This window comes from Agaricus bisporus, assembly GCF_000300575.1.
Source record: "Agaricus bisporus var. bisporus H97 unplaced genomic scaffold AGABI2scaffold_4, whole genome shotgun sequence".
Taxonomy (NCBI): domain Eukaryota; kingdom Fungi; phylum Basidiomycota; class Agaricomycetes; order Agaricales; family Agaricaceae; genus Agaricus; species Agaricus bisporus.
The window spans coordinates 946,699-970,043 of NW_006267367.1; the positions used below are offsets into that span (position 1 = coordinate 946,699).

Consider the following 23,345-nt stretch of genomic DNA (forward strand, 5'->3'; position numbering starts at 1 on the left):
TTTTAATGCCTCACCTAACGTGGAACCACCCATCGAGAGGTCGGGTCTTGAACAGAGCTTACGTTTCATCCCAACTACAAAGGAAGCCAGTGAAGAGGGCGATAGTGACGATGATATGCCCGACTCGGAAGTCTTGCGACCAGACGATGAGCTTGTGGAGACAGCCCTCAATTTATTACTGTCTGTCCTTGAAGGCAAGAAAAGTCGATAGCACCATACCTTCTTATAGGCTTATTCCATTCTCATAGCTGATGAAGATGTATCGGCTCGCACAATGCCCGTACTCAACGATATATTCACGCTACTTGAGAGTCTCTTGAACAGCGGGTCATCCACTGTTCAATCACTTGCCCGTCAAGCAAGGTTGGTTATGACGGCCCGCCTAGCGTCGACTTCTCGAGTCGGGGAAACCAGGACGACAGACTCGGGCGAGACTGTGCAGGATATTTATCAGAAAGCGCTGAAGCTCTTGCAAGACCCCATCCTTCCTGTCCGTGCGCATGGCCTCTTACTCCTTCGACAACTTTGTGAACCCTCCAAACCTCAAATTGACAGTCAGAGGTTGCTCACATTGGATCCCTCACTCGCTCCTGCAATCTTGTCCATCTTCCTGCAGGCTGCACAAGACGATGACTCATACATATTTTTGAATGCGGTTCAAGGTCTAGCTGCAATGGTCGACAGTCTAGGAAAAGAGGTTTTGAAAGGTTTGATGAATGAGTACGCTGGTGGTTTGGATGGTTTAGGTGCTATTGCGGTCACACAAAGAGACGTTGATGTGAGGACTCGGATTGGTGAGGCCTTAAGTGTCGTGATCAAACGATGCGGCTCAGCGCTTGGGATTTATGGTGAGATCCTTTCTCCTAATTCTAAGTTGACGTGACTAAACCAGGAGTTCAGCGAACATTTTGGTCCCTCCACTTTTCCAACTCGTTCGGACCCCGGTAATTCCAACTGCGCTTAGAACATCCGCCCTATCATTGCTTGCGGATTGTGTAAACACATATGCGTTTGCAGTCTTGGCATATGTGGAAGAACTAGCTGCTGCCATGGTGGATCTTGTGCAGATTGAGAGTGTGCCGATCCAGCAACCGGTCAAGAAATCGAAAGGGAACCCGGAGGCTGAAGAATATCAAGACCCGCAAAAAGATGTCGAAATGAAGTTCAGCATGGCAGATGATAATGGCGCAAATGCGAAAGCAGTCGAAAATGATGCCAAAGAGCATTCAGAGACTATGGATACGTCCCCAACGTCTACCAATCCCAAATTTCCTCCACTGAGGCGCGCAGCTCTTTACTTCCTTGGATTGCTGATAAAGGAAGCAGTACGACATTCGTACGAGTCGCCAATACAGAAAGATATCTTCCTATCAAACAGCCTAGTATCTAGAGCGACAGTCGTTTTGGGATATATCGCGTCTACAGATGAAGACAACGTTGTTCGATTCATGGCGAGAGAAGTGAAGGAGGGACTAGATGACCTACGCAAGGCCCTGTTGGGATTATAATATAATTTAAGTAACCAAAGACTTAGGATAGAGTATATTTGCCCCGTATCTGTCTCAGTGGCGGCGACCTTCTCTACAACTGAGTCAATAGAAAGGCAAGTTTCAATGTTGGTTCTCCACAATCGGACCATCTGGCTTGTGCTAAGATCGTGACCATCTTCATCATTGAGTAGGAGAAGTCGCGGCGCCCTGTTTATCAACGAGCGCCAGGACCGCTCAATGACGGTAAGATGGTTGAACCGCAAGAATAAAGTTTAAGCTCATTGAGTGGAAATACGGTCCACTAGATAGTTTGCAGTGTATTGGGATAGTTGGCAACAGCTCGAGCTATTTCGTCGACACGGCGTCTAAAGGTCTTCCACTTGGCGCTTCCCGCTAGAAGATATGGGGAGATATCGCCGGAAGGTTCAATGTCACTCTCCAGTCGGAGAAAGGGGTTGGAAATGGCAGTGAAATAAGCCATATGCATTGCTTTGAATATCTATACACAAGTGAGTCCATATTGCGCACATTTTAAAGGCAGAAAGGCATAACGCACGGCGATAATGTCGAGGTCTTTCACAATCGAATCGGTCAGCGCTAAGGCCAGGATAATTTTGACTTTGAGAGGGGTAATGTAACTATACACAGCGACATCCTCCATGGTATACAGGAGACCAAGGTAACAATCTGTAGCTTTGCCAGCTGCAGCGACTTGGGAGGCATTCATTCAGCAAGTTCCAGTTAGAGTGGTGCGCGCGAACCTCGTTCTTCTACGATATCAAGACTGGTGTGAGCGATGTAATGATACTTAATAGCGTGTTCGTCTTGCTTCAAAAATGGGTGTATCAGAATGGGATGGTTCTGAGGCGAGATAAAGGCAACGGCACTGAGCTTCAGGGATGGCGGCATGGTTGGAATGAGTGCAGGCAGTTGCTTGGTCCGAGATGGTTGGTCGATGTAATTGAAACAACACCGACCAAACAAACCTTGATTTTATCGGCCCATCATTGATACACGTCTTATATCACTTGACCCATTCTTTAACAACATTAATCCGTTCAACGGCGACAATAGAACACGTTTAAGATACTTTGTAGACCATCATAGTTCTAGCGACGAACAGATACCACAAGCAGTCACATCCACTTTTTCCGTAACTTTCGTAGGGAAGTTCTCGTATTTTTAACGAAAGCACAATCAGATAGAAGAGAGACCAGGCTGATAGGGCAAGCCACCCCAGCAGAAGACTTGAATTATCAAAGTGAAGTATGTACCCTACGCGGAGGATTGAGAATCATATCGTCCCTACCCTTTTCACTTGGCAAGAGTTATAGCCTGGTGTATAATCATTGAGTTGCGAGTCTAGGGAGCTCAAGAAGACTAGTACCTTCTTAGTGAGTTCGAAAATTCGCCTTTGACTAGCAAATAATATCGCGGCTGTAAGCACACTTTGAATAATCTTGCTGGTTATACCCTTGTAAAGGCCGAAAAAGCCTTCCTGCCTGAGAATGGCAAGAAGCCCGTGTAACGATGATTTGTACTCATTGGAGCCGGCTTGCAGACGACTTTTGACGACGCTATGTTCAGAAATCATTATTCCTGAGGTATTGATCTTACTAAATACTACGACTCACATGTAAGGGTATGTAATACCAGTCGCAACTGTGTGCGAGAGATGTAAAGCCTGGCAGGATAGAAGCCTATAATGGCACTTACCGAGTTTAGAGAGTGCTCCCAGAATAAAGAAATCCCAATCAGTAAGAGTAACCGCGGCAGCGGCGGCGGCGCCAGCAACTTGTGATTTGCTAGTTCGGCGAGCGAGCAAGAAGTTTTTGAGCTGTTCAAACGCGGTATACTGAATGATAGGATTGATCACCAGGATTAGCGCGGGACCAATACCGCGCCAGAAGGCACTAGATCGTTGGATGAGCAAAACGGAAACATACAAAACACTCCAATTAATGTGCAACACACCCAATGCCTTCCTTGGCAAGAAGATTATTCAGGGTCTCGAAAAACCCGAGCTTCCTCACGATGGTTTTCTCGTTTGGCTTATCAGGACTCAGTGTTCGGACGACCTGAGATGTTTGCACGACCCAGATGGGATTCGAGACGATCGTCGTGGCAGAGCCTGACAGCTCATTGAATCTTCAGATTAGACCAAGTAAAGTCACACTAACCAGCAATTAAGCCTGTCAACATCGACTCTGGCGTACTCAATGTTTTGCTTTTTATTTTTGAGCGCAAAATAGCCTCGCGAGTGCGCTCATAGAAATAGTAATACACGCTTTAAGTCCGCAATCAGACTCGCTGGTCAAAGTCAGCCAAAAAGGACGTACCCATTAGTGACAGCAATTCCGAGTAAGCTCGAGTTCAATCCACTGTAAAGACCAGCTATGCCTTCACGTTTAATGATATCAAGAACCACTTCAAGGGTCGACTAAGGAGCTTGAGTATTAATGTCCAAGTCATGTATCCCACCTCGGATACTTGCCTTGGAATCTTTCTTGCTCTCGACTGCAGCGCGTGTCGACAGGAAGATGAGGGGGCTGGCAAAATGTTGATTGGACGCCGGGGCCTTGAAACAAGTTAATTGCTCACTAAGTTGCAGTCATCGCCATGACCCCACCTGCAGCGCCGGCAACAGCATGTATCGCAGAATCGCTCATCATAGTATCAGTGTTAGAGGGAGGGTGAGGGATTGACAAAAAGGAAAGATATGTATTTGAAAGGTTACATTTATGTGGCCTGTCGGCTGGAGTACAGCGAATGGGACATGCGGTTATCACATGTCACGCCGTCACCAACGTCTTCCATCACGGAACAATGTTAAAGCCAACGGCGGAGCGCAAGGATCTCCCCACACGTCGGTACTATCCTCAGTCATGCATCTTATGGCAGTTTTCCATCATGTTTTTACAAGTGTACCGTATTATAGCCAGGATATTCATATCTATGCCCAAGCGTGTATCTCATTCACTTCTCCGCCTCTAACTCTCTGAGGAGAGTTTTCATGTCGTTCACATCCTGAGTAAAATCGTTTCCTCCAGCGCCTGGATAGACTCGTTGAGAGTAACCCCCTCCATCCCCTACCGTGACCATCTTGTCGTCCTTAGCGAGCCATTCATCCAGCTGAACCATGATGGAGCGAGCCTTCAGGCGAAAGTGTGTACGAATAACATCTTCGAATGGTTCCGGAGGATTTCGCAAGTTGTCTAGCATCTTTGAAATGTTCTCAGAAAAGGTTTTTAATGATGACAAGAACACGCACTGCGGTTTTGACAACCATACGTCTGACATTTGCGGAGTCTAGAGGACATTAATCAGCGTACGGATACTGTCAAACCCTTTGACGGGCGACGTACATGCCAAAGACTGAGGTGTTCCCCCATCGGATGCCCAACCGGGCTCATTCAAATATGGTTCGTCACACAAAATCATTGATTGAATCGATATAAGCACCTGCCATGCGTTCCAAGTTCAGAATTTCCAGCGGACTAACGGTGATTAGGACCACTAACTTGCAGCAGTGTGGATTTACCAGCAACCCATCCTGGTCCAGACCACGTTCCCAATAATGAAAGACACACTTTGCCGTCCTAGTCAAGTGTAAGATGACGGAAACAAGATCCTTTGTCTCCGTACCGCATATAAGTTTGGATTGAATCGGTATTTCCCGCCGTTGGTCTGATTCTATTAGAGTCAAACAGGCAGACCATTAAAAAACACTCACTGTCATATATTTGACACTGGGAGGAAGCTGATTATAGCTTGGACCGAGGAAGATATCGAAGAGGTAGCTGCAAACCGTGATGTTACCCCTTAATTTAACCAGGTAAAATCTGGAATCTACCATCCGTTATAATAGCTACCGATGGTTCAGTCAAAAGGAAGGATAAGCTTCAATCATTACTCACGGAGTACCCTCCGGACCAGTAATCAGCGCCTTGATGATATCTACTCGCGTTTCGTCAACTCGAAGGAAAACAGAGGAATTCCAAGCCACGGGAAGATTGGTGCTCAGAATGGCAAGCTGTGAGATGTATAAGCTACAGTATCGCACAACCAGGATTCGGTTAAAATTGACCTCTTTAGCGATGGCGAGTGACCTTTTCGGAATATCCGCGTTGGCCAGCATCCTTGCTTCATTATTGTAATAGAATTTAAAATGAGGGGCTACATCGTCTGCGGCCCCAGAGCTTGAAGGCAGAGCAAGATCACAATACTCGAACCTTGTAGAGTTGGCCCATTCCACATAGGTTTTCTGCGTCGCCTCTTCTGTTGTACCAGCAGAAACTATAATCTTTTTCTCCAGCGTTGTCGAGGGGTTTTTAGGCAAGGAGGTATGCAGTCGTTCAACGAATGCATCTCCCTTCGTGTCCCGTAAAGACCGATCGATTGCCTTGATGGTGCCGAGAATACGATGACAGAAGTCTAGCATCTTCTTGTTTTCATCTGTGGCAGCAGACGAATTGTCCAGCTTCTTTTCCGCTGTTTGTGGCATACGTTTCTGCTCTTCTGTGAGCTCAGCGGCCGGCTCCGGTTGTTTAACACTCTCCAAACCCTTCAGTGCTGCTTGGGCCTGAATTGCTATTGCCTCCAGAAGTTCGCGAGGACTTGGGCTACCCTCATAGATGATTGTTCTTTCTCGTCGCCCAAAGCCTCCCGCGGTCGTGGACTTCTTCCCAGAGACTGAGACAACCGACGCCATCATCATGATAGGCATGGCCATCATGCTAGCCAGGGCTTCATGGTTCGAAATGGTCTGAGAGGTATTCAGAATCGCTGGTCCAGCGACTGACATGGCACTCACCTCAAGCCACTCCAACAATTCAAAATACAGCACAGAACGCTCTGACATATCAGCTAGTGAGTCGTTTTTGAGAAGTGTGCTACATATGAAGTTAAACCGTCTACGAAGGTGAGCTAGTGCTGTCGGATGGACAAGATAGTCGCTGGTCTGACCACCTCCCTTTCGATGCAGGTTGGGAAGGTATTCCCGAATTGCTTTCAGGAGATTGCCAATCTTTCCATCTTTGGTTCTCTGAGCAGCCAATGCTTCCATCTGCCCCGACATCTAGACAAGAGGAACATCAGAATACTGATATAGCCAACTATTGACGGTGAATGGCCTACGTCTTCTTTCTGATCACCGGCATAACCAGTACCACCCTTGGCTCTTGTTCCTCGACCTTGATGAAGAAAGCTTTCTTCGTTGGGTGAAGTCTTGCGTCGCTTGCTAGTTCGACCTGGATTGCTGTCACTATCACCTCCAGTATCCTCAATGAACTGCTGTTCTAATATTCCAAGGCCAATTCCGAGAATAACACCCTGAAGATTAGAACAGTGAAACAGTACGTTATCGTCAGAGGCGGCGCCTGGCCGGTGTGTGCGCTCCGCAGAGATGGGCTCATCGCATGCGGTACAGAATTCTGAGTGACAGCGTGGACATTTCTTCCTGACGATGGCCCTTACATGCAAAATATAAGAAGTGAAGTCGGGCTGAATGGGCAATCGTATTAATTGATTGTATAGAACGACGATTCGTGTACGCACGAAAAAACCAAAGAAATCACTCTTGCTTCTGATGTAAGTGGCACCACAACCTTGCGGACATGGCTGTGGCGTTTCATCGGTAAGCTTGGAGTAAAGTTGAAAAAGAAAGCTCTGCTCTGAGCCCTCGGGGCAACCCTTCATCCATTGTCCTTGAGACATTATTTTTATACCCTCGTCAAATCCAGGTATCTGAGCCATCTCAGCATCTTCTTCTACCTCGATAACCTCCTCGCGGCGGTCTTTGGAGAAGAAGATGCCTGATGGAGAGCAGTCAGTTGTCGTATAAAGCTCTTCAAACGATGTACACACCAGCGTAGGGATCCACATCATGATGACCCACATCAGCTCTAGGCTCGAAATCTGAATCGTAATCTGCGTAATCCGCGACATCATCATCTTGGAACCGGAGGGCGCGACTTCAAGTTGTCTTCAACGAAGGATATGGCATGAGGCTCACCATCATCTTCATCCTCATCTTCTGCAGAAGCCATTTCATCATCCTCGTCTTCGGGTGTCTAACCAATGACCACGGATACAAGTACAACGCAGCGAGATAGTCGAATTGTACCATGAGCAATCACGCCACAAACATAACGGCGAAACTCACTGCTTGCCGAGTCCTCGTCTTCGGTTCAGGCGCGGAAGCTTGCATCTCCACGTCTTCGTCTTTGACATGGTCGAATTTGCCCTCGAAGATGCTTTCAGCAGCCTCCATAACATCCTTGTACTGCTTCAAAGCAGCACGCGCTTGCGCCCTCGTCGCGCCCTAGAATCCAAGCCCAAGATCCGCAGCAATAAGTCAGTACATCGTGAAGCCATCGCATAAAAGCGCTTTAACGAAATGATGCTAGCACGCACCATCTCCACTAGTTGTTCGATCTCATTTCCCATGATTTATGATCGTGGAGTAGGATCTTTCACGAGATTGACAGGTAAAGAGTTCGAGCTCGAGGAAGATTATGAGCTCGAAAGGTTGAGAAATAAAGACTTCAGTGGCCAAGCTATTGACTGGAGGAAAGGACCAAACAAGAGAAAAGCGGCAACCTTGCGGAAGCAAAAAGCTAGGAAGAGACGTCAATAAGCACGTTCGCAAATTGAAAGTTTGTCTTGGAGTTTAGAATTTGAAGAGCCAAGCGTTTGAGTAGCTTCAATGCAGGAAGGCCACAAATTATGTAAGACGTAAATAGCTCCAAGATCAATGCACAAAACTTGGAGGGTAAAGTTACTGCAACAAAGTTATTGTATCACATCAAATAATAACCCTATCCACACAAAGGACCTAATAAACTGAAAGGATGGACTTTAGGCAATACAAGTTAGATATCGAAGGAGGGATGCGGAACGGGAGGACCATAGCCTCACCAAGAAATAACAAATATAAAACAGAGAAAAATAATGTTTGTGTACTACTGGACAGAGAGAAGCTTCGGCAAGGTAGGGCAGACCAACAGACATTTTCAGCTGTAGGACAGCATCAGTTGCGATAGAAAAATACGGAACCACTATTTATTATGGTTTGCGTGCAGAAACGGGCGGCGGCATGCTTTCGTGCTCAAAGTCCAATGGATACGAAGCCAGGTCACTCGTAAGAGCCAGGGTATCAAGGCTCGCACGTTGGCGGTGATTGACATTGCTTGGGCGCAGGTTATTGTTGTTCTCATTAGTCGCGCCAGCATCTATCTGGAAAGGGAAAGACCCAAGGCCAGTTGACGTCGTGGACAGCTGTGATCCGGTACTCATGCCGAGGGTTTGCCGGTTCGGTGGTGCGGGAAGACTCTCCCCATCTGCCGGTTCAGGTGGAACATCGCCACGAGTGAAACCGCGTGGACTTATTGGTGATGCCGGTGCGACGGTAACTCGAGGCTGAGGCGAATGAGGCATCTGCGAGGCAGTGAAAGATTGTTTTCCGAGGGGTGAAATGGGAGGCGATCTTATAGGCCGATCGGAAATTGGTGAAGGAGGAACGAAGGGAAAGGCCTCGAGAATTGAATCTGCCTTAGTAGATGTAGCGGAAACAACTGAAGAACCGGAGATTCGCCTATTAGCTTGCGCCTGCACATAAGCCCTGGCTTGTTGTTCTTGCAAGGCTCCCGACTGGGTGGAGTCGTCACTCACTGGACTGACCAGTCTCCCCATAGTCCTCCTAAAAGGCATTCGAGGGGCAGTGCTTGAACCGGCTGGTGAAGATATATTATTCAAACCAACGTTGACACGGGTGGCTGAGCCAATGTTGGCAATTGAAGAGCTGGTCTGGACGCTCGAAGGCCGGCTGTCGCCAGATCGAGTTGTCCATGGAAAACTTGGCTCATCGAGAGCCCAGTTTGGATCAGTAGATTGAGACCGAGACGAAGCTTGGCCAGGACTCTTCGGTACAGAGGACGTAATTTCCCTCTCTTGCGTAGATTGAGTGTCATCAAAGGGATCAATGGTCTCATGCTCATCTGCTTCGCGTAAAACATCGCTCGGACCAAAAGAGGTGGAAGCCAAGGGGGATTTTATCACGGGACGGGAGTTGAATGAAGGAGGTTTTAAGCCCCCATCAGAAGTGGGAGAGATGGCGCCCGTACTGACGACTTCAGCCTTGACAACGTTGAGAACTTGACGAACAGGACCCTTGTTAGCGGTGACAATCACGGGAGCCTCGTTTAAGAAATCGCTGGAATAACTGGCTCCAGACATGAAAGAATTTCTGTTTGAGAATCCAGAGATGCCGGAAATGGTGGAGTCAGCGTAGGGTGGTCGAATATTGTTGTGGGATACGTTGACATGCTCAAGGTTAAGGTTGAGGTCTGGTGAGCGAGGTGGTCGGACAGGCCCGGAGGATGTGGAGGATTGAAGAGTATCTGTGTCTGTCCTGCTGTGACGAGTGTCTGATGCAACGAGCGCAATAGGGATGACATTTGGACCCTCTGTTTTTGTGGTTTGTATGGAGTTTGAATCGTCGAAGGGATTGATGAACTGAGGTCTAGGAAGAGGTGGGGGTAGAGTCGTACCATGCGATTCTGGATCGACATGTTCGGTTACCGTTGGAAGCGGTGGTTGTTGGGAAGAAGGAACGGGTAATTTCTCGGTGGGATCTGGGCGGTTGAGAACGTCTGCCGCAGAAGCCGGTTTGTCCTTTGGCGCTTCGCGATTCTTGGAGAGGATTCTACGGATGCGCGAGCTGCGACGGTACCAGAGGTAGAGAGAGACTGCGAGAGTGAGGAAGATAATCGCGGCGACGATGCCTCCGGCCAAAGCACCTGTACTCACGCCACCTTTAGAGTGGGAAGTGCTGGATGCTGGGACACAAGTGGTTTGGCTGCAGTCGTTGCACGTCCTAGAAGAGGAAGAGAGTCTAGTGATAAACAGAGGGGCATAGAGAGGTTACGTGCCTGCTGAGGATGATACAGTCCTCATCTGCACTGCATGTACAAGGGGCAGGCTCCGGGCAGGTCTTGATGCAGTTAGAGTCTTGTCTGGCGATGAGGAGGGGGCCGAGCTGCATGGGAAAGGTAAGGAACGACAGGGATGATGAGAGGAAGAGAAAGAAAGAGGCACCTGGGAAGGCGCTGTGTGTGGGAAATCACTCTGCCTCTGCCCAGATGGATAATGTCGTTGCCGTCGCCGCCCTCACCTACGCCCACGCCCCCGACGCCCCTCCCTCTCTCTCCCATATCAACCTCGACCTTCCACCAGGCTCGCGCACCCTCCTCGTCGGTGCAAACGGAGGCAAGCCCGTTTTTCATTCTCTTCTCCCAAACATTTATCCATCAGCCCCTTTTCAGCCGGCAAGTCCACTCTCTTGCAGATCCTCTCTGGAAAACGTCTCGTCACAGCTCCTGGCTCCAGCATCCTTGTCAAGGGCCATGATGTCTTTCGCAACACCCCTCCTGGCATCTCTTTCCTCGGCACAGAATGGTCTGTCCATGAGCCCTGTCTCGAGCCATCGGTTCTAACCCCAGCAGGGCTATGAACCCCGTCGTCAGAGGCGATATCGTGGTATCTACATTCTTAGATTCTGTCGGCGGCTACAGGCATAAAGAGCGCCGTGACCGCCTCTTGGATATTCTCGACATTGATCTCGACTGGCACATGCATCAGATTTCCGATGGCGAGCGGCGCCGAGTTCAACTCTGTTTCGGTCTCATGATTGAATGGGATGTCCTTCTCCTTGATGAGGTAAATCACATTCTTCTTTTCTTCCTTCTCATCTCATACATCACGCCTTCTTTTAGGTTACCGTCGACCTAGATGTCCTTGTGCGCGACGAATTACTCACTTTTCTCAAGAATGACAGCGAAACGCGTGGCTCCACCATTCTTTGTATGTCCACTGTGACTCAAGATCCCACGCGTTCTGAAATTTACCCCACCAGATGCTACACATATTTATGATGGTTTAGATAACTTTCCGACCCATGTTGCACATATGCGCCTTGGTTCTTTCGTCACTCCGCCTACTTCTTGGCCCATAACCAAAGATTCCGCCCTATCGGCTCAATTCCAGGCGGGCACTCCCCTTTTCGAGGTAGCTCTACAGTGGCTGAGGGAAGACAAGGCATATCGCAAGGAACTGGAGAATCAGGGCCTAAGAAAGACCAGAGGGCGGAGAATTGAGGTATTCTTCATTACTTTCATCTTTCGAAGCGTCTCATAGCTTTCCCATCAGGCGGTTCCATCCGATTCTGAAACATTCTACCGCAAGTAAGTGATGTATTGTGGCGCTGTCTATAGCCTCTGATTGTTCCGACAGATACGACTATAGTCATTAGATGTATCGTTTACACACCATACATACAACTTCAACAGTAAATATCCCTGCAATTTTTATATAGCTGTAGCATTCAACTTGCTTCTGAACCAATCGATGTACCAACCGTATTGTTATTTCACCACGAATAGTTAGCGGACAACTTCCTGTAGCATGCAGAAATACAGATTACCTTTTCACTGATTACTGGTTGAATCCTGAGTTATTCGAAATTTCGAAACGTAGACATTCAAATAATCAACGCTTCAACTTTACTATATGAGACCTCTTTATAGTAATTAGCAAATATATTGCCCACGACTGTGGGAAAGTGCAGAAATCCAAAAAGGATTTTAGACGAGACCAGCTTCTCCAGGCTTCTCCCCCTTGCATCTACTTACATCCTATGCACGACCAAAAAATTACTGATCGTGCGCGACCGTCTGAGACTAGCCAGACATCCAAAACTATGCTTATCGAAACGACCGCCCAGGACAGCGAAACAGATAAGAAGAGCCAGCGAAAACGGAAGCGAAGGAAGAGTCAAAATAACTCCAGTGGTGAAACCACGGTCGCAAACACGAGAGAAAACTCCGAGGAGAGAGAGAATGACGGCGACGTAGGGAATGAATTTCCAAAAAGGAGACCAGTCAGGCGGAAACACGGCGATGTAATTACTGGCGAGGATTGCGAAGGTTCAAAATCTGCTACCTTGACTCAGAACGAACCTTCAACATCTGACAATCCGAATATCGATGGTTTATACATCGAGGACATCAACCCAGCTCCCTTACCCTCAAACATTGTCATTCCACCACCCCCCATACACAACAACAACCAAAGTCTATCTGACGACAATAGTGAACAAACGAAACTCTTACTGCCTGCCCATGTCTCTGTGCTTGGATCTACACCAGTTGAGATATTACCAGATGAATCGGACGAAGATGACAAGGATTATATCAAATACCTGGATTATGAAGTCGATCGTCATGTGTGTCAAATCTTTATCTTGTTCCTCCGCAACGTCATCGAGTGCCCCTCTTATAGGAGTTTCTGCGGTATTTTGAAGAACCTGAGGACGAATCCATAAAACTGAAAAGGACGGTTTGCAAAAACTGTGGTGCGGAGGGTGATCATAAAACTGCAGACTGTCGAGTACTCATCGTTCGTAACACATCCTTTTGTTCTCCTTTGATCCATCTAATACACGAATTGTATTCTGCATTCTTCGATTGACTTTCGCTGCCGTCATGCTACTCACTATTCGACTATGTTTGTTGCGAGAATAGTGTTTAACATGTGGTGCACGCGACGAGCACGTCACCAAGTCTTGCCCTGTGAGCAAAGTGTGCTTTTCATGTGGTATGAAAGGTCATATCAACATTGTACGTAGGTTTTCACCACGAGAAGCCGCCCACTCTGACTACTTCCATTTAGAATTGTCCAAACCGCCATTTGAATCGGGCGAGGAATCATGAGAGCTTAGATTATTGCAAACGCTGTTCTTCCGAGTTACACCAAACTACAGTGAGTTCATTTGTCTAGCAGCCTGATTTTAAAATCCGATTATGATTGATAGGAATGCCCTACGTGGTGGAGACTGTACGTTTACGTAGCAGACGATGATCGCACTCAAACTCTGGACGAACGACGATCAAAGCGGGATTTAGGGCTTGGCAAAGGTGGAGAAGGCTACATCGCCGAAGACGAGTGGTGTTACAATTGTGGAGAAGCTGGACACTGGGGAGATGTAAACTTTCTCTCTCATTCTTGCCCTCCCTCGTTGCTAACCTAGCATATTTTTAGGACTGTGAAGGATCGAAACGATATGACAAACCAGACGAGCCATCTGCATTTGGACTATATAACGTTTCCAAGGGGCCTTTTTATAACCCCAAGGAATTAGGAGCAACAATACAACATGAGAGGCGACTAAGGGATTGGGAGCATGATGATCGTCGGTTTGGTGACTGGGGTAAGTATGCACCGGACAATGTTGGGAGGCAGGGTAGAAAGAAGATGATGGAGAGAATGAGGAAGAATGCTAAAATATTTGAAGAGGAAAGCGACCCAGAGGACTGGTTTAGGGGCGCTAAGAATCGTATCGCCCCTCCAATACCCACTCAACCCAGATTGGCGAGAAAGGGGAGGGAGGATCGGCAAATGGACAGGGAACGGCAAAAGGACAAAGATAGGAACGGAGAACGGGAGCAAAGAGACAATGATAAAGACAGGTATCGTCGAAGAGGCACATATCAAGACAGAGAGTCCGACAGGAGACGAGGGATGGACAACAGGGACAGAGGAAAGGGGAGAGATAGGGACCTGGGTAGAGAAAGCCACAGAGAAAGAGATAGAGATGGTGACCGGGACAGGGATAGAGAAGGAGAGCGGGGCAAGAGCCAGGAAAGAAACGGAACACGAGACGAAGGACTACGAAGACATCCCAATGACAGCAGTAAAGTAAAGATAAAGCTTCCGCAGACTAGTGCAGGTAAAACGTCTCTGCATCCTGGTCTTCCTCCCCGCCCGCCAGCGCAGTCGCAGCCGACCTTGTTGGCCCGTTTGAGTGACCCGGTACCGGAATCGCCGTCTCTGTCTATCAAAGGTGCAGGTAAAAAACGAAACCGCGATGATCGTAGGAGCTATCAGCCTCAATATCGAGGCGGTTACGGTTCTTAAAGTAGTGTCTATTACTGTCTTGCATTGCAGGAATGATCACGGGACCCCCCTTCTGCCCCTACCAACATCATCATGCTCGGTCCCTTCACCGTGAGTCCGCTTACCACGGCTGTTCAACCTAAGGCAGGCAAACCATTCAACAACCACGGCGTTATCACCAGTACAAATTCGAAGAGTGACGTCCCATCCGCTCACTCAATCGTAGCACAAACCGCTCTCTCGTTGGAATATGCATCCCTGAGGCATCAGAATCATTGCCCTTTGGGCATTTATATTGTACCTTCACCAGATAGTTTGTTTGTGTGGGACGCCGTCCTGTATACTCACCAGGGTGTGTGTCAAACAAACCTCGTCACTCATCCGGTTGAAGCTCACCACCGCGCCCACGATCGTTATGATAGGATATTATGCGGGTGCTATCCTCCGATTTCGAGTAACGTTTTCTAGTGATTACCCAGACAACATCCCAGCAGTTCAATTCATAACCGATATTTTCCATCCTCTGATTGATCAGAGTGGGTTTTTCAATCTCAGTGCTCACTTTCGACCATGGAAGTAAGTCCCATGAGTCACTTCCGGGACCTGTTGCCGATAAATTAAATAGACCAAGAGAGCATCGCATACATGATGTTCTTTACTGCATCAAGGCTGCGTTTAAAAAATACAGGTTAGACCAAATTAAAGAAGTAGACGCATGGAACAAAGAAGCATATCGGTACGTCGTTCCGCCGCTGCCTCAGGTTTTTTTTTTGATATCATTTGCAGATTGTATGTACTCCTCTATCTCATCTCGTTCATACTGCTGCAAATATCCCCAGATATCATGAGTCTACTTTCTCCTTTTCTGCCCTCGCTGCACAATCGTCACAACTTACCCGATCGGAATCCGCCCTTTACGACAAGGATCATCCATCTTTCGCAGGACAACCAACGGAAGGCCTCGTATTCCAAAAATTATCACCAGATATGCTACGCGAATACCGACAAACACTTGGACTGCATGAATGGCTCGATGATGAATGATATAGTGGAGTAGCTAATTAACATCTAACTTGGAAATTCATGTGATGTGTCGTGCCACATTCCAGGGAGAGCTACTAGTCATTGGTCAATGATACCGTCGCTGATTGAGGCACGGCATCGATGGTTTCTCCAACGTCGTCGTCCAGCTAAATACAGGGTTTCAGCATCAAACCATTGTTCCGCTGAGTTTGAAAAAAGTGCCTACATCAGTCATTCTATGGAAATGTTTGGAGAGCTTTTCCATGACCAGGCTGTAGGGCAGGTGCTGGGTAAGTTTTCTGAAATGCGAATTAGTACCCTATCGCACGATGAATCCAAGGTGAGAGTACCTTTTGGGCTGTACATTGAGTGAATGTCGGGCATCTAAGGTTGAGTCTAGAACGTTGGAGGAATGCGCTCCCTCACTAATCGACAGACGTATAGAATATTCCTTGTCTGTCTTTCCTCGTCCATGATTTCGCTCATAAAGCTCAAATGTGATGTGAGACTAAATTAATGACATTAGGGAAAGGATTTCCTGAAGTAGAACAGCTACTTACCGCATAATCAAGCTCGGGTATGCGTCGATTGGCGATAGGAAGGCCAGAAAGCAGAACAAGGTTGACGAGGGTGTGAATGTGGCTCTCCTTGGTGAAATACACCGTCAGCGAACTACCATTATTTTTACGAGCCTCTTCAAGGTCGTGAACCACGTTCCGAAGAAGGGGTAGCGAAGTCAAGATGCCGATTTCTTCTCTTTATCAAAAAGATCAATGGTAAATGTTGAGATAGGTATCTCTCTCTTACTTTTCTCCTAGGTCGATGCCATACTCTTGAGGCGCAACGAGATCAAAAAGAGCCTTTGCACGGCTATACAGTTCATGCATTCTACGATCTTGGCCGGGATGAAGGGGATCATTACGACCGCTCTCGTCGAAAATGGCGAAGAGAAAGGTGCGATGGTGGAGAGCACAATACTTGATCGTGTCATACAATTCAGAAACCTGACGGGGCCGGTGAGCTACAAAAACCGATGAAAGGTAGCTTTATATACCCGAGACGGGTCAAACTTCTTTTGTTCTACATCGCAAAAATCTTCGAATAGCTTCTCCCATCTCTCGCGGAATAGGAAAGGTTGATCGCCGCAACACCTGGTGAAGAAAAGTCAGATCAAGGAGAAAAGGAAACATCAGTATCACAAACCATCGTTCTTGGATTTTTTCCACATCCAACTTTTCGTAATTCCTGCGCATGATATCGCGAAATGAGCTGAGAAGCCCGATTACTTCCTAATAGACGATAGGTAAAGTTGCCCCAGCTCTTAAGTGACTCGTATACCTTCACAACTTCTGCTGGCTCTTTTTTCATACTTTTTGGCCATGTTAAATCGGGCCTTTTCTCCGACTCGCCTGGCCTAAGCAGGTTTTTAAGCCTCTTTTTTACATCGTCCATAAGGTCTTTAGCCGCATTGGAGTCATCCAGAAGATCCTTACGGATAATAAGATTGAGCGGCTGTTGGTCAGGCTGCTGAGGGAAGTTTTTGTTCATGAAACCACCGTTACTGTCTATGGATGAACGTGACCCATTACTCGTCGACGATGGAATCAAGTAACTGGGATGTTTTGGATCAAGAAGAGCTGCAGCAAAAATCTCCGCAGAGGCAATGACACGTCGCTCCGAAGAAGTAAAGATCTGGATGCGGTTCAGTCGTGCGAAGTGCGAAGTGCCTCTCGCGTACCTTCACATTCTGGAGCACTCCTTTGTCTGATTAACGAGCAAGTCAGGCAAGACAATATGTATGATTCTGGGCCATAGTGCGCACTCATTATGGATATATCCTTCTTTAAGTTCTCGCCTAAGTCGCGGGACTGGTATCTGGCTGAATGTGTGAACTAACAGCTTACTTGAGTGAAAGGTCTGCGGTGGGAGAAAGTAATATGTGCTCACCTCTCCTCCCCATTTGAAAACTAGCGTGAGTTTTGTCAATTTCCGCACCTGGCCTGCTTGCTTCTTCGAGTACACTGGTTTTAGCTGCGCCTTCGTTCCCGGGAGATCAATCTTGCGGGACAATGCACTGCTGAGCTGCGTAAGCTTATTCAACTCTTCCCCGTCTGCGCCAAGGCTACGTGCTTCCTCGATGGCCGTAGCTACTAAGTTCAACTGCTCTCTTTCGCGGAGGATAATCTCCTCGGTTTCACCGTTGAGTAGAGTGACGAATGGCTGCGTCCATGGCTCTCCGATAGGAAAATTGAATTTCAACTTTTGCTAGATTATTCGGATGAGAACCGAAAAAATTTCATGACGAATATATTTACTTTGGGTGTGCGATCTGCGTGTCGAAACACGGTCACATTAGCCTTTAGTGTCCACATGGGTGCTTCCTGGTTGGTGCCTCCCGGCCCTAGGGCAGGCCTGTCAATAGAAGTGGAAAGACGCATACAGAAGGCGGCTAGGATGTCGGCTGCCTTGTCTACGGGACTGTCAGAAAATGGGCAACCACGGCGAAGCGAAGGGGATCAGGTACTTGCCGTAGTAAGTTTCATTGCCTTTAACAAAGCTCCATCCATTGACATCAATGACTTGACTTCTCGCACCATTATCGCAACGGAGCACATCGAACCCACAGACACGCTGGCCAAAACCGTCACATATTTTATCCGCCCATGATTTCTCTTCTTCCGTCAGCCGTGCAATAAATCTGTTCAGTGTATAAGAGTCATGGACCGCGGTTTAGGCCTACACTCTACCTGATCTCCTTCCCCTCAGTGTTCCGTCGTACCACGCCATCCACCACAGGTGATTTGCGTGTTTCTGCGTGCGTGTACTCCTTTCCAACCGAGTAAACTTTGATATCTTCAGAGTTGTCCACATCTATGAACTCTTCGTAGATGTATGATCCGTCCGTCCGGGGATAATTGAGGTTAGGATCTAGCTCGCTTGATTTGTTTCCAACCTTGACGAAGCACGGTTATTTTCGAGCTACAATTAGATTAAAGAAAACGGAAGCACCTTCCTGAAAAGTCGACGTCCGCCCCCACCCCGAAAATAGATATAGACATTATGATCCTCACCACTGACAGGTTTTTCAACGAAAGGCTTTTCCATTACGTGACCATCGACAACGATAGCATCCTCGTCCTCCCGCAGTGTGACTTCTGGTGTCACCTGGTATTTTCCTAGAGTGATACCCAGTCGATTCTTCATGAGCTCCACTAAGTCGCTTTCTACTTTAGGACCACCGTCGCGTGACACCTCGATCCGCCTGGGGGTGGGGACTTGTAGATGGTCTAAGATGGTACCCACAAGCCGGCGGTCCCAGAGAAGTGCTTGAGGAGCCAGATCGTTGATGCAGAAAGGATGTCTGAGTTTGACATAGGATATCGCTTTATCCAGCGGAAAGTCGGTGGAAAAGAATGAGATTAAAACATCACATCTAGGCCAATTTTCGACGTCTGAAAGGTGTCAACTAGTTGTCAATAGAAATGATAGCACGTACCTTCATCCAAGATAACCTTATCACCGAATAGTCGAACTTCGATTGCGCCTTTTCCTCGTTCGACAAGACGCGTCACAATCTCCCTCATTGCCTTGCTCCTGGCCTTGATGTCCATGGCACAGACTCCAAGTATGATCTTCTTGGGCGCTAGAGCATATCTGTAAAAGATCAATAAAGTGAGGTCTTGCGATAATGATAGCTAAGTAGCAAGGCGTACTTTTCTAGGAGCAAGGCAATGAGGGAGATTGTGACGCGTCTTGTCGAACGAGGAAAAGGCGATGAAGACCGGGTTACGATCGAGCTTGAATGATAAAATTTGTCAGGCGAGCTGTTTAAAGATGCCCCACGAGTCAGATGTTCCCGTGAGTACATATGTAAATGCTGGTGAAATATTGTGGAATGAGTATGGTCTGAGTATGGTACTGATGTTCGAGGATACGGAATTAGATCATATTCACTCGCTTACCGGTCACCGGTCACCTCCCACGCTCCTTGCAAAGACTCGAGAATAACATGTGACCGGGATTCTGCAACATCCCCGTGGGAAACCCCTTTAAACTGGGGGATGTTTCAGTTGTTGCAGAGGGGCTGGTAACCACTGGTTCCACGGCAAATTAGAATTACAGGTTATGTTGACCCTATGTTAACCTGTGTTAACCTGTGTTAACCCTGCAACTACAAGGCTTAAAGTATCACGGTCCCTTCCGGCTATGGATCCCTTGCGCTTCCGGTCGCCCGAGGCGCCAACACCTGTCAGCCGCATATAAAAAGCCTAGCTACACTTCCTGTCTGACGTTTCCCTCACCGACTATTCAATGTCCGAGTGGAAGCCCAAGCGGACCTTAGCTGAAGGTGTGCTAGGCCTTTTCGCGTCCTCGTCTATGTCGGGCACTGATTCCGCCATCTTAATCCGCAGCCGAGGCGCTCCTCTGCGCACCTGGTACACCCCACGAAATAGAAACCCGGCTTGTTGATGGACGTTTACACCGCGTGTACAAGAATCTTTGGCCCTCTCTACGTGCCTTTTGGCTTTCAGCTGCAAAAGACCATGCAAATGCTACTTACGTCGTTTACGAGCAGCAACGATATACCTACCAGCAGGTTTTTGAAAGGTCGGTCAGGGCCGCTGCGATGTACCGCGATGTCTATGGTATTAGGAAAGGTGGGTTGCGCGCGAATGATATGAACTAAAGCTGACCTAATGTCAACATCCTTCTCCTAGGGGACCGGGTGGCTATCTGTTCACGCAATTATCCCGAATACCTGGTTGCCTTTTGGGCGTGTCGTAGGTGCTCAGGTCGTTTGGGGAGGCGTATCTGATAATATATCAAGATCTCATTGGCGCCGTATCTGTATTGGGAAATGCGTCAGAGTTGCTTCCTCTTCCGGGTACTTTTGCTGATTTATTGGCCCAAACAGGTGGATGCCAACCGACTTATTACACCACTGTTTCTCGCATACCCAAAGCAAGTTGATAATCATAGATTGCGAGCGCGCGGATCGCCTTGAGTCTAGCATCTCCAAACTGGTTACAGATACAAAATTCCTCGTTTTGGAAGGTCATGAAGGGAAGGGCAAATGGAATGGCATGCTGCTATGGGAAGATGCTTTAAATACTTACAGTGGAGACTCTGAAAGTATTATCACTACTGACCCTGATATCCTTCCTGAAGACAATGCGTCAATTTTGTTCACTTCTGGTATGCGAGTACAGTTTAGTTCATTGCAATTGATGCTCACATAGCCGCAGGTACAACCGGTTTGCCTAAAGGTGTATTGAGTACTCAACGGCAGTGGCTCACGAACGGCCTTAATGTAAGTTTCTCGATTAGCGACTCACACAAGAAGCTGACTGGCGACAGCTTCTTGTGGGTATACGCCGCGCAGCCCTACGCCGGGGAGACGATCTTCCGGTTCCTGTCCCAGGACCCCAAAAAAGCATATTGATCTCCGTACCATTCTTCCATGTCACTGGTTCCACTACTCTGACCGTAAGATACTTTTAAACTTCAGGAGGGAGGGAGAAAAGGCTGAAGCCATGACAGATGCTGGCAACTATGGGAGGTCTCAAGATTGTCTTGATGCGAAAATGGAGTATTGATGAAGGTGGGTTATAGACTTACATCCTCTGTCCTTACTCAATCATCATAGCTACAAGGTACACATTCATACGGTCTTCTGCGCGTGTGACCAATTTACAGTGGTTGAGTACAGGTTGATAAAGCAAGAAGATGCTGCGATAGCCGGAGGGTAAACTATTTCTCATCGATCAATGTGCTCTAAATCGTGATGACCGGTCCAGGGTGCCTTCGATGGTCTCAGATCTCAGTGAAGGGTCTCTTGCTGGGTATCCTTTGGAGTCACTCATGTTTGGAGGTGCTCCGGCGCACAGTACCCTACCTGAACGGGCACGCAAAGCATTTCCGCAGGCTGTCATGTACGTGCTGGCGTCTCAATTTTGCCCAATGTCTGGCAGCCTCTCAACGGAGAAAACAGGGGCCAAGGCTACGGTTTGACCGAAACGAATAGTGTAGCAGTCAGCGTCGGTAATTCGGATACTCGACAACTTGGGTTTCTTATATCTGATGACTGATTCAGGGGGAGAAGATTATGATACTCGTCCAACTACATGGTAAACTCTCTGTTCTCTTTCAAGTCTTTATTTCTTTCTGATCACCATTAATAATTATGAAGCGGGTTGCCTACTCCCGTGAACGACGTTGTTATCATGGATGGTGACAAGAAAGTATCAGCAGGAACAGTTGGTGAGGTCTGGTTGCGGGGGCCGAATGTCATGAAGGAATATTGGGGTGATAAAGGTAAAATTTATCTCCCAGTGTTTCTTGAGACTCCTCATAATTTCTTCAGCTGCGACGGATAAAGCCCTCACTAAAGATGGCTGGTTCAAGACCGGTGATTTAGGTTTACTTGACCAAGAAGGTTTTCTTCATATCCGCGACCGGAGTAAGTTCGAGGATAGAATGCCGACGTGGTTTCGCTTAAATCTGCTTTTAGTCAAAGATATTATCATTCGTGGAGGGGAAAATATTGTGAGTCACCCTAAATTAGTATAAAAAATTTCAGCTCATCCTACTTCCCCCAGGATTCTGTGTCAGTTGAAAATGCGCTCTATGCTGACCCTTACGTGTCCGAGGCTGCAGCTGTTGGTGTACCTCATCCTCGATTGGGAGAACTAGTGGCTGCAGTCGTGTCAGTCCGGCCAGAGAATAAAGATCGTGTGACTGAAAAAGCTTTGATTGTCTTGGCAGAAAAGAGGTGCGTTGCAATGTCGATATGCTCTAGGTTGATGGCGAGCAACTTTCTCTTAGGCTACCCAAATTTGCTGTACCAGTGATGGTGATTATCCTGGACACACCGTTTGGTATGAGCGGCCCATGAAACGGTAGTCCTTGATGCTGACACACATCCATAGTGCAAACCGCATCCGGTAAAGTTTTGAAGAGCGATCTACGTAAAATGGCACAAGCAGAATGGCAGAAGCGTCAAGGGAAGATACTTTCGAAGTTATAGACTGGTAATTAGCTATATACATGATAAATAAATTTAAGTTTCGATGTCAACTTCCATCTATGGCCATAAAGGCAAGGCGGCACGTGCTCATTAACGTTCTCGCGTTCATCATTTGGGTGTTCTCTGCCGATGTTCTATCGGCGCTGTCTTCTGTCGCCACAGCGTCAATTCTCTCCCCTATCTTCTATGTTTTGTGTTGCCTATGAGCACCCCAAACCAAGTCCCACAATCTTCATCGAAAGCCTCGTCCGGAGGCCCGTTTGCATACCAGAAGCGCTTATTTGAGCGAACGTCATCTATAGGGGCTGGTTCGCGATTATCGCGCAACAATTCTCAATCGGGGGTTGGCATCCTCACCACTCCGACCGGCTCTTCCAGCACACCCATAGCATCCAGGAGATGGACACCCTCACACCGTCCTAGCAGTAGTTTAGATGTCCTGAGAGGGAAATGGGAGGAACGATCCCGCGAAGCGGAAGCAGAATACGACGGTCACCTCAAATCCAGTCCCGTTCCAGAACCTCTGAATCCCAGAAGCCGAGCTCTTGTACCTGAAAGCTCGTCGAGCGGCACCAATAGTCCTTCGAATGCTAGTCCCACTACGTCGCCGTCCTTCCCTGAGAGCCAGAGAACTCCAACATATCTCAAGCGACGAACTTTGCCAGAACCCATCGTCGCTTCTCCACTGTCTCCCAATTCTACGGGTATCTCAGTTGAGGCTGATTCACCATCTTCACCATCTCCTCATCGCATTCGCATACCCCCATCTACTGCTCAGTTCAAATTACCAAACTCCAAGCACTCGTCTTCGGACTCTACTACGCCCTCACGGAATATCTTCTCGACTCCTAGTG

The 23,345-nt window shown here is 47.7% G+C and overlaps 7 protein-coding genes across 7 annotated transcripts; 3 read left to right on the top strand and 4 right to left on the bottom strand.

Moving 5' to 3' along the window:
* Window positions 1–906: 906 nt before the first annotated feature.
* On the bottom strand, window positions 907–4,264 carry AGABI2DRAFT_184571 (hypothetical protein). Its single transcript, XM_006460013.1, has 12 exons — window positions 4,092–4,264; window positions 3,985–4,039; window positions 3,830–3,930; window positions 3,671–3,777; window positions 3,465–3,621; window positions 3,207–3,403; window positions 3,125–3,152; window positions 2,872–3,067; window positions 2,252–2,351; window positions 2,047–2,201; window positions 1,486–1,989; window positions 907–1,419 (listed from the first exon to the last, which is right to left on the bottom strand). Exons 1-11 carry the CDS (start codon window positions 4,160–4,162, stop codon window positions 1,792–1,794), a joined length of 1,365 nt encoding a protein of 454 aa, XP_006460076.1. The 5' UTR covers window positions 4,163–4,264; the 3' UTR covers window positions 907–1,419; window positions 1,486–1,791.
* Window positions 4,265–4,377: 113 nt separating this feature from the next.
* AGABI2DRAFT_219723 (hypothetical protein) lies at window positions 4,378–8,193 on the bottom strand. The gene is made up of 16 exons (XM_006460014.1): window positions 7,905–8,193; window positions 7,654–7,812; window positions 7,504–7,561; window positions 7,356–7,442; window positions 7,047–7,303; window positions 6,627–6,992; window positions 6,304–6,567; window positions 5,578–6,255; window positions 5,408–5,523; window positions 5,344–5,358; window positions 5,224–5,290; window positions 5,136–5,177; window positions 5,012–5,089; window positions 4,856–4,952; window positions 4,762–4,799; window positions 4,378–4,712 (listed from the first exon to the last, which is right to left on the bottom strand). The coding sequence occupies exons 1-16, from the start codon at window positions 7,935–7,937 to the stop codon at window positions 4,467–4,469; spliced, it is 2,601 nt and encodes an 866-aa protein (XP_006460077.1). The 5' UTR covers window positions 7,938–8,193; the 3' UTR covers window positions 4,378–4,466.
* A 78-nt stretch (window positions 8,194–8,271) lies between these two features.
* Window positions 8,272–10,576, bottom strand: AGABI2DRAFT_202755 (hypothetical protein). Its single transcript, XM_006460015.1, has 2 exons — window positions 10,421–10,576; window positions 8,272–10,365 (listed from the first exon to the last, which is right to left on the bottom strand). The coding sequence occupies exons 1-2, from the start codon at window positions 10,531–10,533 to the stop codon at window positions 8,556–8,558; spliced, it is 1,923 nt and encodes a 640-aa protein (XP_006460078.1). The 5' UTR covers window positions 10,534–10,576; the 3' UTR covers window positions 8,272–8,555.
* Window positions 10,577–10,625: 49 nt separating this feature from the next.
* Window positions 10,626–11,979, top strand: AGABI2DRAFT_191849 (hypothetical protein). Its single transcript, XM_006460016.1, has 7 exons — window positions 10,626–10,757; window positions 10,814–10,946; window positions 10,994–11,207; window positions 11,264–11,351; window positions 11,404–11,645; window positions 11,697–11,731; window positions 11,781–11,979. Exons 1-7 carry the CDS (start codon window positions 10,631–10,633, stop codon window positions 11,797–11,799), a joined length of 858 nt encoding a protein of 285 aa, XP_006460079.1. The 5' UTR covers window positions 10,626–10,630; the 3' UTR covers window positions 11,800–11,979.
* A 204-nt stretch (window positions 11,980–12,183) lies between these two features.
* On the top strand, window positions 12,184–14,462 carry AGABI2DRAFT_117040 (hypothetical protein; the record flags this gene model as incomplete). Its single annotated transcript, XM_006460017.1, has 6 exons — window positions 12,184–12,771; window positions 12,828–12,944; window positions 13,070–13,165; window positions 13,218–13,307; window positions 13,360–13,530; window positions 13,587–14,462. The coding sequence occupies 6 exons, from the start codon at window positions 12,184–12,186 to the stop codon at window positions 14,460–14,462; spliced, it is 1,938 nt and encodes a 645-aa protein (XP_006460080.1).
* Window positions 14,463–15,155: 693 nt separating this feature from the next.
* On the bottom strand, window positions 15,156–19,048 carry AGABI2DRAFT_184577 (hypothetical protein; the record flags this gene model as incomplete). Its single annotated transcript, XM_006460018.1, has 17 exons — window positions 15,156–15,177; window positions 15,228–15,631; window positions 15,691–15,763; window positions 15,815–15,972; window positions 16,025–16,220; window positions 16,272–16,468; window positions 16,519–16,615; window positions 16,668–16,753; window positions 16,803–17,156; window positions 17,203–17,228; window positions 17,287–17,356; window positions 17,412–17,729; window positions 17,780–17,934; window positions 17,993–18,162; window positions 18,212–18,417; window positions 18,474–18,916; window positions 18,961–19,048. 16 exons carry the CDS (start codon window positions 19,046–19,048, stop codon window positions 15,560–15,562), a joined length of 2,709 nt encoding a protein of 902 aa, XP_006460081.1. The 3' UTR covers window positions 15,156–15,177; window positions 15,228–15,559.
* A 561-nt stretch (window positions 19,049–19,609) lies between these two features.
* AGABI2DRAFT_177762 (acyl-CoA synthetase) lies at window positions 19,610–22,491 on the top strand (the record flags this gene model as incomplete). Its single annotated transcript, XM_006460563.1, has 19 exons — window positions 19,610–19,812; window positions 19,877–20,122; window positions 20,183–20,245; window positions 20,293–20,326; window positions 20,380–20,660; window positions 20,711–20,775; window positions 20,823–20,951; window positions 21,006–21,066; window positions 21,112–21,118; window positions 21,175–21,210; window positions 21,263–21,397; window positions 21,457–21,506; window positions 21,559–21,592; window positions 21,655–21,779; window positions 21,829–21,924; window positions 21,976–22,010; window positions 22,064–22,236; window positions 22,290–22,342; window positions 22,394–22,491. The coding sequence occupies exons 1-19, from the start codon at window positions 19,776–19,778 to the stop codon at window positions 22,489–22,491; spliced, it is 1,758 nt and encodes a 585-aa protein (XP_006460626.1). The 5' UTR covers window positions 19,610–19,775.
* Window positions 22,492–23,345: the final 854 nt, after the last annotated feature.

Bases quoted from the DNA above. Each gene is read 5' to 3' on its own strand.
- AGABI2DRAFT_202755 (XM_006460015.1), bottom strand. From the start codon at position 10,533: ATGCAGCTCGGCCCCCTCCTCATCGCCAGACAAGACTCTAACTGCATC. The intron at 10,366-10,420 runs GCACGTAACCTC...TTCCTCTTCTAG, and splicing joins GACTGTATCATCCTCAGCAG to GACGTGCAACGACTGCAGCC.
- AGABI2DRAFT_191849 (XM_006460016.1), top strand. From the start codon at position 10,631: ATGGATAATGTCGTTGCCGTCGCCGCCCTCACCTACGCCCACGCCCCC. The intron at 10,758-10,813 runs GCAAGCCCGTTT...GCCCCTTTTCAG, and splicing joins CCTCGTCGGTGCAAACGGAG to CCGGCAAGTCCACTCTCTTG. The intron at 11,208-11,263 runs GTAAATCACATT...GCCTTCTTTTAG, and splicing joins ATGTCCTTCTCCTTGATGAG to GTTACCGTCGACCTAGATGT.
- AGABI2DRAFT_184571 (XM_006460013.1), bottom strand. From the start codon at position 4,162: ATGATGAGCGATTCTGCGATACATGCTGTTGCCGGCGCTGCAGGTGGG. The intron at 2,352-2,871 runs GTCTTCTTGAGC...ATCTCGCCTCAG, and splicing joins AACTCACTAAGAAGGTACTA to AACCATCCCATTCTGATACA. The intron at 1,990-2,046 runs GTGCGTTATGCC...ACTTGTGTATAG, and splicing joins AAGACCTCGACATTATCGCC to ATATTCAAAGCAATGCATAT.
- AGABI2DRAFT_219723 (XM_006460014.1), bottom strand. From the start codon at position 7,937: ATGGGAAATGAGATCGAACAACTAGTGGAGATG. The intron at 7,813-7,904 runs GTGCGTGCTAGC...CTTGGATTCTAG, and splicing joins TCGAACAACTAGTGGAGATG to GGCGCGACGAGGGCGCAAGC. The intron at 6,256-6,303 runs GTGAGTGCCATG...AATACCTCTCAG, and splicing joins AATTGTTGGAGTGGCTTGAG to ACCATTTCGAACCATGAAGC.